The sequence below is a fragment of the Thalassophryne amazonica genome, chromosome 1 (assembly GCF_902500255.1).
Source record: "Thalassophryne amazonica chromosome 1, fThaAma1.1, whole genome shotgun sequence".
In the NCBI taxonomy this organism is placed as follows: domain Eukaryota; kingdom Metazoa; phylum Chordata; class Actinopteri; order Batrachoidiformes; family Batrachoididae; genus Thalassophryne; species Thalassophryne amazonica.
This window is the reverse complement of record NC_047103.1, coordinates 47066310-47078816: the sequence shown is the minus strand read 5'-3', so window position 1 is coordinate 47078816 and position 12507 is coordinate 47066310. Positions and strand designations below refer to the sequence as shown.

The 12507-nt window shown below is 44.6% G+C and overlaps 2 protein-coding genes across 2 annotated transcripts in view; both read right to left on the bottom strand.

Moving 5' to 3' along the window:
- Positions 1-2154: 2154 nt before the first annotated feature.
- gpr12 (G protein-coupled receptor 12) lies at positions 2155-7490 on the bottom strand. The gene is made up of 2 exons (XM_034169203.1): positions 7272-7490; positions 2155-3900 (listed from the first exon to the last, which is right to left on the bottom strand). Exon 2 carries the CDS (start codon positions 3886-3888, stop codon positions 2863-2865), a length of 1026 nt encoding a protein of 341 aa, XP_034025094.1. The 5' UTR covers positions 3889-3900; positions 7272-7490; the 3' UTR covers positions 2155-2862.
- Positions 7491-8842: 1352 nt separating this feature from the next.
- Positions 8843-12507, bottom strand: part of usp12a (ubiquitin specific peptidase 12a) — a 54115-nt gene continuing 50450 nt past the window's right edge. Inside the window, 2 exon segments of the mRNA XM_034169193.1 lie at positions 8843-9752; positions 9843-9921. Of these exon segments, the coding sequence (XP_034025084.1) occupies positions 9651-9752; positions 9843-9921 (181 nt within the window). The 3' untranslated portion in view covers positions 8843-9650.

The window sequence follows — 12507 nt, the reverse complement described above, 5'->3', positions numbered from 1 at the left end:
TCAAATCCATATGGTTTTTGAAAAAAATAATAAGGTCGGATACTTTTCTAATAGACCTCGTAACTGCAGGCTTCAGTCTGACATACACACGTACTGTACATACATACACACACACACAGGCTACATTCCAATGCTTTGTGATACCATTCTGCTGGTTTCCTTACTCATCCCCATTTTCTAACACAATGCAAGGGCCTGAAAGACAAACTGCACACTCTGTGTCGGCATCTCCCAGCTTCATCTGACGGGAGGCAGCAAGGAAAGAAGGAGCATCATCTTTGGAAAGTGGCCGTTTTAGCTCATGGAATCATTCAGAGGTCACTTGTCTTGATCACACTGATTTTTAAAACAGGTATTAGTGACACAAAGGAAACAGGAAAAGACGCAACAGGATCCCAGTATGAACAGTTCATTTCACTTTGGCTTGAAGTGCTGGAGTGTCCGAGTCCTATCAATTGCCAAAGCTCTATGCGTCATAGGACAACTGTTATGAGATCACTTTTCTCATAACTGACAGGAAGACTTGCAGCATTATCCTCTTAAGGTCAGGGGTCAAATAACCCTGTCATTCTCTGACCCTTTTGCTTTGACGGCGCAAGAAGGGAATATGGTTTGCACACACATGCACACACCCAGAGGCCATGCAATTCGTACCGTATGCACGAAACGCAGTTGCTTAATCACGTATGGACACGAGGCTACAACACCCACAGAGCACGGCTCGGCACGGCACGAAAGGCAGACGCAACAGGAAGCTACTGCTCACAATGTGACAATCTCAGACCCATTCTGTGCTCGTTGAAAACCTCAAAAGAGGTTAAGGAAACGACTGCGACTTAAGGAAATTTACGGTAGAACGTGGATGTTATTGCTGTCTGAGTATTGCTAACTACCATTCACAGGTGAGTTATTGCTGACAGATGAGGGTTTTCTGTTCAGGTTTATCCTGTTGACACCACAGGTTGTCTCAAAATGTTAAACCGCTGCAAAATGATGGCTAACAAGTGTGCGGTGACTAACTCAAAGCAGCTGGTGTTTATGGGGAGGAGGAGGGGGAGGCTTCTGTTCAAACCTCATCATTGTCGGAACACAGCGTGACATTTATCTGCACTGCTCACTAATGCTTTACTTTTTTAAGGTGCCAATGCTGTGATGATTTGCGCACTTATGAGGTGCACTGTACATCTCAACAAAGTCCTTCAGGTCCTGACGGCTGCAGGAAACTGCAACGCAATCGGCGCCAGTAACACGTGTGACCTACAGGGATCTGTGCTTGTTGCATGCAAGTTACATCGATATCCAGCATGCAGATCAGCGCTCACGTGGTTCCTGTGACATTAGTGCCATTAGAGGTGAAACAAACCCAGGAACTCTGCCAAGGTTCAAAATGCACCGTTTTGCAATTTTTTAAAAGCCTCCTTGTCCTCTTTTTGAAGAATAGAGTCAGGTTTGAAAATGAGTGCATTAATAACAATGCTCTATCTCTCAATGCTTAAAAAAAAAGTATTTTAAAATTTTTTGGCTTTGCCCCTGTTATCAAAATTCACTTGACAATTAGTCTATCTTGATCATTTTCCAGCATTTGTGAAAATGCATTTCAGTAACACACTCATTTGCAATTGCAAAAGAAAAAAAAATCTTAACATTTATACTTAAAAAAAAATCTTTTCATTCACAAAAACCCTATCTGAGTTATTTATTCATTTATTTTCTCTTTCATCCAGATTCATTCGTTTAAATAACATCTTTTCTGAGATACTAAGCCGGCCTTTTAAGAGTTTGGTGAAAACAGGTTGTATTTTACCCCAAATATTTTTAACATTTCATAACTTACTTCAAAATATATTTTCTGCAGCAGGTTTAAATCAACCTGTGAAAATCAGCTTCCTGTTACCATCCAAACAAACCTGCTGGAGGTAATTTATGTAAATACATTCAGATTCATTATTTTTTAAAAGGCATCCTTAAAACCTTTATCTGCAGGTTTGCACTGATTCATGTGATCATAATTAATGTTTCACAATATCCCATTAGTGGTAACACATTCGCCAAAAAAAATTGACTGAATCTTTGCAGACTGAACTATTTTAAAAATGACTTTACAATTGGATTTCAGCAAAGCGAGCGAGGTGGTAATTGGATTGGGACTATATTGGGTTTGGGGGGTTCTCCAGGGGTTTTGCTGGCAGATGGACCAAACACATTCACACACAATCCACAGAGTGAGAAGTACACAAAAGATGGGACACGGGAGGAGAGCAGGCAGCTTGATTTCTTTCTTGGCGGCTGTGGAGGACGCAGGTCTGGGATCAGAGAGCTCCGGGGTCTATTTTTAGCTCTCTGTGCCTGTTTGGCTTTCGGTGCATGTTCAAGAGTGCAGTAGCAGAGCGGCGGGATGCTCCTCCAGACAGGCTTTACTGTGGAAAAGCCTGCATGTTGAGCTGAGGCTGCCCACCCCTCCTCGCCTCTCAGATTTGTTAAATCTGCTGTGTGCTGATGCAAACTAGTAATCCCTCAACACAGGCATATTTTCAGTGCCATTTAACTCGATGAGCTGCACAGCTGCTAACTATGATGTAATGCTACGTTAGCAGACGAAGGGCGTGGCAGAGATTGAACAGGAGTGGCTGGATGGTGCATTTCCTGGGGAAGACAGTTGATACGGGCACCTTGCCCTGTGGTGGGTGTCACAAGTACAGGTACAGGACCGGGTGGGCTACAGTTAAAAACCCAACAGCATCTGCCAGGAACATCAGTCACAACCGAAGCCCCTCTATCACTACTCCTCTTTCCACCAGACAGATCCGGCAAGGAGTGGAGCTGATCCAGGACACCTCTTCCTTCCCACATGGGTCTGCTTCTTCAGACATCACTGGGTGTCCGAGCCCGCTGTGCCACACTGGCAGGCACACAGCCACAGCACACCAGCCACAGCGCCTTCTGGATCTCCTGATTCCTGAAGGCGTATATGACCGGATTGATGACGGAGTTGTAGGTGGCGGGCACCAGCGTGGCGTAGGTGTACAGAGGGGGGTAAGTGTAGTCGGCGATAAGAGAGTAGACGGTGAACGGCATCCAGCAGGCAGCAAATGTGCCCAGGATGATGGCCAGTGTGGACACGCCTTTTCTCGTTGTGACGTAGTGGGGTGTGGCAGCGAGGAAGTGGTGCTGGAGGGCGATCTGGTGAGCATGACGCATGACGATCTTGCAAATCTGGACGTAGAGTTGCAACATGAGGCCGAAGAGGAGCAGGAAGGAGACGGACAGCACGGCGATGTTGTTCTTTGTCAGCGGCCGTACCACGCTGCACGTCACCTCCTCTGCCAGGCAGTTAACCCCTGTGACAGGCAGCAAGCCCAGACACAGGGAAAGGCCCCACAGGAGCACCAACATGGTATACGTGAAGGCGGCAGTCCGCTCAGAGTGGTAAGTGAGGGCGTAGTAGAGCGACAGGTAGCGGTCGATGGTGATGGCCAGCAGGCTGAAGACGGAGGCCGAGAAGGAGGCCACCACCAGGCCCACGGTAAGCAGCTGGGCTGCGTCAGAGCGAAGCAAGTAGGCACAGGTGAAGTGAAGCACCAGCCCCAGGCCGGCTAGAAGGTCAGCCAACGCCAGGCTGCCAATCAGCAGGAACATGGGAGCTCTGAGTGCTGGGTTCTGCCAGATCACTAGAACCACCAGGGCGTTCTCACAGGCGATGAGCGTCCCAGAGGAGCAGAGCACGATGTCCCAGGGGTTGACCAACAGTGGCAGCTGGTTTGGCGGGAGGTTGTACTGTGGCGGAAACGTCCCCAGGCTGGTGCTGTTGTCCATCACCCCCCCTCCGCTGGCCCATGCTGTGGGGTCAGGGGTCAGCCAGTTGGGAGTAACTGGTGACTCCTCACTCATAATGCCCCCTGTCTGTAAAACACACACACACAGGCTCTTTAGTGTAAGCTCAGTGTACATGAATGATCAATACTGTTTCAGAAGAACACAAACATCTTTTTGGATTTTCAATGCACCCCGTTTAATAAGAACAAAACCCCAATGCATGTACGCTGGATTTAAGAGTCATGCTACAACATGCACAGCAAGGCGACTGCATGGTCATGGGTGCATCCAGCCTCAGATGCAGGAGTGTAACTTGGTTGGGTCCAGAGCACACCCCCTTCCCACTGAAAAAAAACAAAACAAACAAATCTAAAACCTTTTTCCTCCATTCTAAGGTAACGTAGGAGCTATTGACTCTACAGTGTACCATTTACATCAGAAGTCATGTCGTAACTGCGAATGACGTCACGGCAGAGGCGAATGCATTCTTTTTCCACATAGACTCATGCATTGAAGAATAAGCTGGACGCCACCAAGATTTGGGAGTACAGAGCGCTACAACATTCAGTCTATCAAACAGACATGTAAGAGAACAGATGGTGCAAAAGTTACATTAGTCCTTTAATTTACCGCTCGGTTTACAGCTTGGTGTAGACATTCATTCACGCAATCATTTTCATCCGCTTATCTGGGTTCCGGATGTGGTGGCAGCAGAGCATGCAGCTCATTCCACACTTCCCTGTCCTTTACCAAGTCCTGTAATTCTTCCTGGAGGATCCCAAGGCCTTCCCAAGCCAGCTGGAAAATATAATCTCTCTAGCGTGTCCTGGGTTTTCCCCAGGGTCTCCTTCTGTTTGGACGTGCCTGGAAGACCTCCTTAGGGAGACGACCAGGGAGCATCCTCACCAGATGGCTTTCGATGCAAAGAAGTAGAGGCTCTACCCGGATAATCGAGCTTCTCACCCTGTCCAGGAGTGTAACCCCAGATCCCTGACAGAGGGATCTTATTTCTGCCGCTTGTATCCGCAGTCTTATTCTTTCAGTCATTACCCGAAGCTCATGATCACAGGTGAGGATATGAGCCTAAACTGACTGGTAAATTGAGAGCCTCGCCTTCCAGCTCAGCTCCTTCTTTACCACAATGGTCTGGTACAACATCCATAAAATTTCAGATACCACTGCAATCCGTCTATCAATCTCCCGCTCCAATTTACCCCTGAACAAGACCCTGAGATACTTAAACTCCTCCACTTGGGGCAGTAACTCTCCCCTGACCCAGAGGAGACAACCCACTGTTTTCTGACAGAGGACCATGTCTCATATATGGAGGTGTCTCAAACCTGCTCAGTGCGCATTGGAGGTCACTGCCTGAGAACCCAACAGAACCACATCATCTGCAAAAAGCAGAGATGCAACTCTGAGGTCACCAACCTGGACACCCTCCAATCCCTGACTGTACCTTGAAATCCTGTCCATGAACATCACAAACAGGATTGATGCGGGGCAACCCTGGCAGAGTCCAACTCCATCCTGAAACAGGTTATTCAGAGATATTTTAAAACATTAGAAAAAACGTTTCTTTACTATTCATTTTTATCATTGAAGATCAAAAGTTTGGGTGTGGGACAAGCACAAAACGGCAATATTTGCATATAATGATGCTGAAAAAAGGTGAAAAAGTCATCATAGACTACTAGAACAAATTTCTTAACACACTTTCATTGTAAAGATAACTATAAAAGTGTGAAATTTCCCCTTTTTTCTGTTTTTCATACAATATGATAAAGGACATAAGTGCCCGTAGTCTAAGAATCACCCATGCATAGATGGAATAAAGCAACGGACTTAGCACGCAGCCTTGTGGTGCGCCGGTGCTAAGAGACAGACTGGAGGATAGATGTGGGCCTAGTCTGACTGCCTGTGGGTGGTCAGACAGGAAATCCTTAATGCATGCACATAAAATATTACTAAGGCCTAGGCTGAGGAGCTTTGTGACCAACTTACTGGGTACAATTGTGTTGAAAACAGAACTGTAATCTATAAAAAGCATTCTCACACTTGCCCCTTTGTTGTCGAGGTGCGTTAAAGCTGTGTGGAGAGCTGTGATGATAGCATCCTCTGTGGATCTATTTGCCCTATTTCTAGTTGGTATCACACTAACTCCCACACAGGCTCAGGCTCCCCCACACAAGAGAGGTAATATTCAATGTTCCCATAGTCAAGTTCCATAACAGAGTGTCAGTCCGTGTTGGCATTTGGTCCTGTCCACTGCCAAAAGAACAGTGCACCAGACCCTCTATGGACTCCCTGCAGGTGGTGAGCCCACATGGAAAAGACACTGTGTTGTTTATTTGGGCTGAGCCTGACCGAGTCCCATGATGGTAGACTCGGCCCCGGTTTCCCTGATCTGGGTGAGGTGACTCCATCCTTATTTGTGTGTGTCATAAAGGGTCAAAGACCACCCTTTGTCTGTCTCCTCACCTGGAACCAATTTGCCGAGGGTGGCCCTACGAGGAGCTAGTGGTGCGGACAGTCATCGTTAAAAACAGCCGCTGGGTTTGCCAATATTCCTGGCACTAGCTGACAAAACATTACGCGGCATTTCACACAGAAAAATATTGCAGCAACATGTGTACAGACAGCAGTTGGACAGTACTGCGTGCACAGTTTATTCAATTGGACTCAAAGGATAAAAGTGCTTGAAAAAGCCAAAAACATTAAATCCACAACTTTCACTGCTGCTGCCGATCAGAGCCACCATCTTGGATTCTTAATTCTGAGTATGTGAGTTGACAAATTGGAATTCTAGAATTACTTGAGGGCATAACTGGAAAATTCCCAGCCTGAGTGCAAATGGAAGGCACCACTAGTCATCTTTTTAATGTGCAATTTGGAAATCCAGTTCTGCATGCAGCAGTCTTTATCAATCACTGCGCCGCACCCCCCCCCCCCCCCCAAAAAAGATCCGACATTGATGGTGAATGATACACATGCCATAAAAAAAGATCACATTATGCAACTGCACACACCGACTGTGATCTTATTCAACCTGAGCTTCTGTAACTAATAAAATTGCAGCCACAGAGATGTGAAACGCAGCTCCACCGGCCAAAGAAGAAGTCATGGATTTTGTGGAATTATTGAGGCGGAGGCCTGTGGAGTGTCAGCGAGGGAATCAGGCTGCGTTTACGGAGCGGAGCGGCTGACTGTCAGAGGGAAGGAGGACAGAAAAAAACAAAGGAGGCTGCAGGAGGAGCGGACGTGAACCTGCGCTTCTCCTGCAGCCTGAAAACACCGATCTGCTGCTCGCGCTGACCATATGGGACAGAAACTGTGTGTGTGTGTGTGTCTGCATGCTCCACGTCAGCAAAAATCTACCACGCTCAGTGACACATCAAAGACCAAAGTGCACGTTCACGTACCCCCCCCCCCCCCCCCCCCCCCCCCCCCGGGCCTACCTTGACTGTGAGGTGAGACTGGTCGTCTAAATGGGAGCGCGGCAGGTTTTTGTTTCCATGTCACCGATGAAGGTGCAGCAGCGCCCGGAGGACGGATGCTGATCCTGGGAGAGGAGGAGGAAGATGAGGAGGAGCGCGGAGCGGCTCTGCCGTTAACGGCGCATCACCGTGCACTGCGGCTGTGCACGGAGCGGTGAGAGAGGAAGAGCAGATGGAGGAGGGAGGGAGGGAAAGAGGGAGCTCTCCGCTCCGCACAGAGGAGAGATGCTCAGATGAAAACTACTTTTTTCTTTTTTAAATCCACAGACAACGCATTTCTCACCTTTTTATTGCTGCGCTGCGGGTTTAATTTCATCCTCCTCCTCCTCCCCCCCCAGAGGTGATACAAATGTGATGCTGATGTTGGGAGTCGCTCCGTTATTCTGCTCCCGTCGTCCGTAATGTCTCCATCCTTCACAGATCAGGCACCTCCTGTTGGAGTTGTGCCCTTTGTATGGATCGCATGTGCACGTTTCCCCACACGGCTTTGAGTGACTCGACAGCTGTCACTAAATGAATGCAGCACTACCAGGTTTGACCGCTGAGGGGCGACAGTGAGTTGATCAGCGCACACCTGTGAAGGCGCCCTTCATACTCAAAAACGTGATGAAATCCCGCAGATTTTAAAAGTGCACATTCAACCAAATGTAGACTGAATGAATACTCGATGCAAAAGACGGCAACATTTCTTAAATAGAAACTGCACAATGGTTGTGGTGACATTTACCAAACTCATGTTTTCATTTCAAGAGTATGTCAATAAATTACCTGTAGATATTTGTGTGCATGTTTGAAAAATGTCGTTTTTGTGTCTAATCTTAGGTGTTCTGTTCCCGTGTCCTTTCATTATGGCATTCTGATCAGACCTTAAATTAAATCAATGAAAAATATATTTAAAAAAATGTAATCTCAAACATTTCAGTCAATTTAAAATATATAATATGTAATTACTTAGTCTGAAACTGACAACACTTGTTTGGAATTTTTTTAATTTGAGATTTTTTTATTTTATTTTACATGTCAGGGTTTTTTAATCTTATTTCTACTAGTCACATTAAAACAACAGTTAACTAGAAAATAGTACACACAAAGCCATCATTTAATATCTTTTCTGTGTGCATTTTTCCCCCCCAATCAGTATGTACTTAGTAAAAATTTATATTCTTGAAATACAGACATAATCACAAAGAAACATTTCAATAGGCAATTTGATTTGGATTCAAAATACATTTGACTGCCAGCATCCAAACTTTCATACATAATAACAATTTTTCACCATTTTCAGTGGGAAGTTAAAATGTTTAAATTTGCAAGTTTGGTCAAAAGTCTCAGAAGTATAATTTCTTTTTTTTTTTTTTCAGAAACCACAGCTGAAAATCAATTTGTTGTTGCAACTTAGTGTTTTTGTTGTGATGTTCAATTAATGCTGCATTAAACATCACCAATTTGACTTATTTTCACTCTGACTTTATCCATCTACGAGTATACTGGTTAAAAAAAAATTAAAAACAAGAAGCAGCAGCATGCCCTGCTTCAGTCTTACCGTTTTATTTTTCTTTAAAACAGAAAATGATCGTTTCACAACAGGCTTTTTTTTTTTAAGCAAACCCTCACATGAAACTTGCCAACACCTACAAAACGGTATCAAAAGTGCACCATAGTGTTAATACATCTGCTCAAGCTCTAACATTTTCCAACATTATTTTCTTTCAATATTTATACAAATACCATTCTGTACAATGTAGAAAGACAACCCGATACGCCCGCAGGCCAAACACACACTCCTCCCCACCCACTGTTGCATCTTTGATCAAAAATATGATCTGCTTTATGTAAACCCCAGTGCGGAATTACAGTGTGTGGAGGGGGGCGAGGACACCAGGCCAATATTACATCATATGAATTATTAAATACCCACTGAACCCACACCCAAAGGGAAAAAAAAAAAGCATATGCCACTCGCATCACAAACCATCTGTACAACCCTCATCTCATTCAGCATCTTTTAGGAGGAAAAACAAAAACAAAATGAAGTCTCGACAGTTTTCATTCAGTGTCATACCGCCTCATCATCCCTGCAACAACAACACCAACAGCAACGTCGTCGTCCGTCAGAGTGAAGGGTGTAGTGGGAAACGAGGACACGGCCAGCAGGAACAGCTGGTACTTAAGAGAGAACATCCACAACGGCTCCGCAGCACTGAGTGCGTAGAAAAAGCACAGGTATGAATTACAGCTGTGCAGGCAGTTATGATACCATGCAGGCTGCTGTGGTTGTGTTTATGGTCGGCTGCTCCTCGCACAGAGGGCATGCAACTTTTGTCCGGCTCGGCCTCATGTTCAGTCTCTGGACTGGTAAAACAGGATGTAGCCCGACTCGGAGTTCTTGGAGATTTCAGAAGTTAGACCGTAGAATTCTTCTATGGCCTGTGCATCAATTTTCTGTCAGCATAGAAAAACCAAGCAGTCGGATTAGAAAAGTGGACTTTTAAAAGAAAACTACATTTGCGTGAGAACAGTTGCTAGACTCACCTCCACAATATCATCATCAAACAGCAACCAGAAGTCATGACTTTTCACAATGGCAATGTAGTGACCCCGGTTTGGACCACTGAGAGAGGAACAAATAAACAGCATTAAAATACAGAGTCATATATAGTATGACCTGAAGTTATACCAATAACAAGTGTATCTACAAACTAAGCACTGCACAGTAAAAAAAAAAAATAATAATAATAATAATATCTAGTATGACAAGACAAATTTAAAGCCAAATATTGGACTTACTCATCATGATACAAACATTTGTTGGACAATACTTTAAAGTACAGCCGTGATTTTGCACGCACAAGCTTCTTTGATCGGGTGGAGTTTACATTTGGGATTAAATCTATAACAGTGAGTCTGGCATATTCAGGATTTTACCCCTTTTGTGATTTGTGGCATTTTTTTTTTTTTTTTTACTTTGAGAGAGCGAGTTTGGAGCTGGAATGGGTGTGTGTGTATGTGTGCTGCGAAGTTCACTGTGTGTGCGCGCACTGTGCAGCTGATCAGACTTTTTTAAATCGATAATTAATCATACGCACGCATGCTGGGATGCTTCTAGTAGCTATGTCACTTGTTGGAAACACTGTTTGCGGACATCTCTGTAGCTGTTTGTTGCGAATGCCGTATACTGAAACCGGTCATGGAAATGCACAACGTAATCCCGGTGGCTCATCGGATGGTCAATCAGCTCCTAAATCTAAATTGTTATGATTTCGGTGCGACATGTCTTAAGATGGGGGAGCAGGGTTAGCCACTTTTACAAATGTGAGATGTGCAAAATTAATGGAAGCTCGGGGACATCTGAAGCGAGAAGCTCGCATCTGTGAGTATTTCTCAACAGCGCTGTTACAGGGAGAGTAGAGATAGTCGTCTCTTTGCTTTCTTAAACACAGCAAAGCAATGTAGAGCAATGGAAGCCAAGACTTATCTGTTCTCTTGTTTTCTGCTGTAGGAAGTGTCATATTTCCATTAATAGAAGAAAAAGAAACATGAATACACCCAGTTTTATGTTGAAGAAAAAAAAATGTAAGGGCCACTGGCTTTATCTGTGATAGTGGAGCTGACCAGCTTCAGGCAGGAGCAGTTGCTGTTCTCCTGGCTTTGTTAATCTTGGTTTCAATCTAGGGGACAGGTGTCATTGCTGTAAACTGAAAGAAAGGGCTTGATGTCCCTCTACAGAAAGGAAAGGCTGATCACCTGGAGTACCCCAACTGCCGTCTGTGCCCAGAAAGGTGTTTGCAAGGATTGATATCACCAGGATTCAGGTCCATTTATCTACTGCTCAGCATCCGGAATGGTTTGGTTTCAAATCCAAGCAGTCAACCACGGACCATATCCATCGCCTGTATGTATACTGGACAATGCCTGCGTGACTGTGACCCAAAACAGCCAATATGAAGCCCATATTGGGCATCACCAAGTTGACAGCAGCAGCAGTGTTGATTCTGGCTAATTCACAACGAACCCATACACAGATAAAGAGGTGGAGTATGGGAGGCTCCGCTGTGTCACAACAGAAGCCTGGACATGCTCCATTTTGGAGTCTGAACCAAGGTAAGCTAACAGAAAAATCTCATTTCGGGTGCTTATTAAAAATCTTATTTTTGTAGACTGTGCTGTGGCTCTGATAACGATTTGCTTTGGTGTGGACATTAAAAATTATGAGCAGCTTATTTTTTCAGTAATCGTGCATTAAAGGGACCTAATTGATCAGGCTACTGCTGGCATACATTAACTAAGATGAGAATTTCACTCAGTTGCAGCAGAGACATCATAAATGATTCGTTAAGATTTTTCACTACACAAGCCATATTATTGTTTGTGTTTGTGACAAATGAGAAAACTGAATTTTTTTGCAGCTCAAAATCTGTGTTTTTTATGGTCTTTGATGGTGGATATCAAAATGGTGAACAGGTGTGTTTTGGGAGGGTTCATCAGAATCAGTCATGGTGTTTATTAGCTGTGCAGTTTTTCCATGGATAAAATTTTTAGGGAGAAGTGGAAGTGTCTTCTGCACACCTCCCATACACAGTGTAGAAATGCAGCTGAACACAGGGTGAGAAATTTGCTTCAAAAACTACTTGGAGCCAGAATCGTGGAGAAAGAAGGATTTTATCCATGTGTTTAAAGGTGGGAACATGAAGACTTTGCAAGTAAGTGACTGCTGCTGCAGTCTTAACGTGAGATGTACCGTAGACATTGGACCTGCCCCCAGCCGTTTAACAGCGCTACCTGCTTACAGGATCAATGACGGTTAATCTGTCATGCATTTTTCTGATGCATTCTAAGTTCACATTTATCAGTGCCTGCACAAGTTAAAAGCATTCAATAAATGATTTTTATATAACGCCCGAGTGGATCCTTGTCATTTGATTGGTGCTCTGTATGTCATGTGACATGGATTATTCATCCCATTTGTGTTGCCTTGCATTTAGAGCGCAATTTGGTTCCATACATTTGGTACCATTGCAATCTATGTGCCCACACATAAAACAAATCCACTGTGCTGTAAGCTGTCTGGAGGCATGAAGAGCTGTTAGGAGGAAGTCAGAATGAAAAGCTGGACTAATTTCTGATGTGATGTTTTCACAGCACTAGGAAGTACAGTCTTTTTTTTTTTTTTTTTTGGAAGTACACAAAGTTGGTGCAT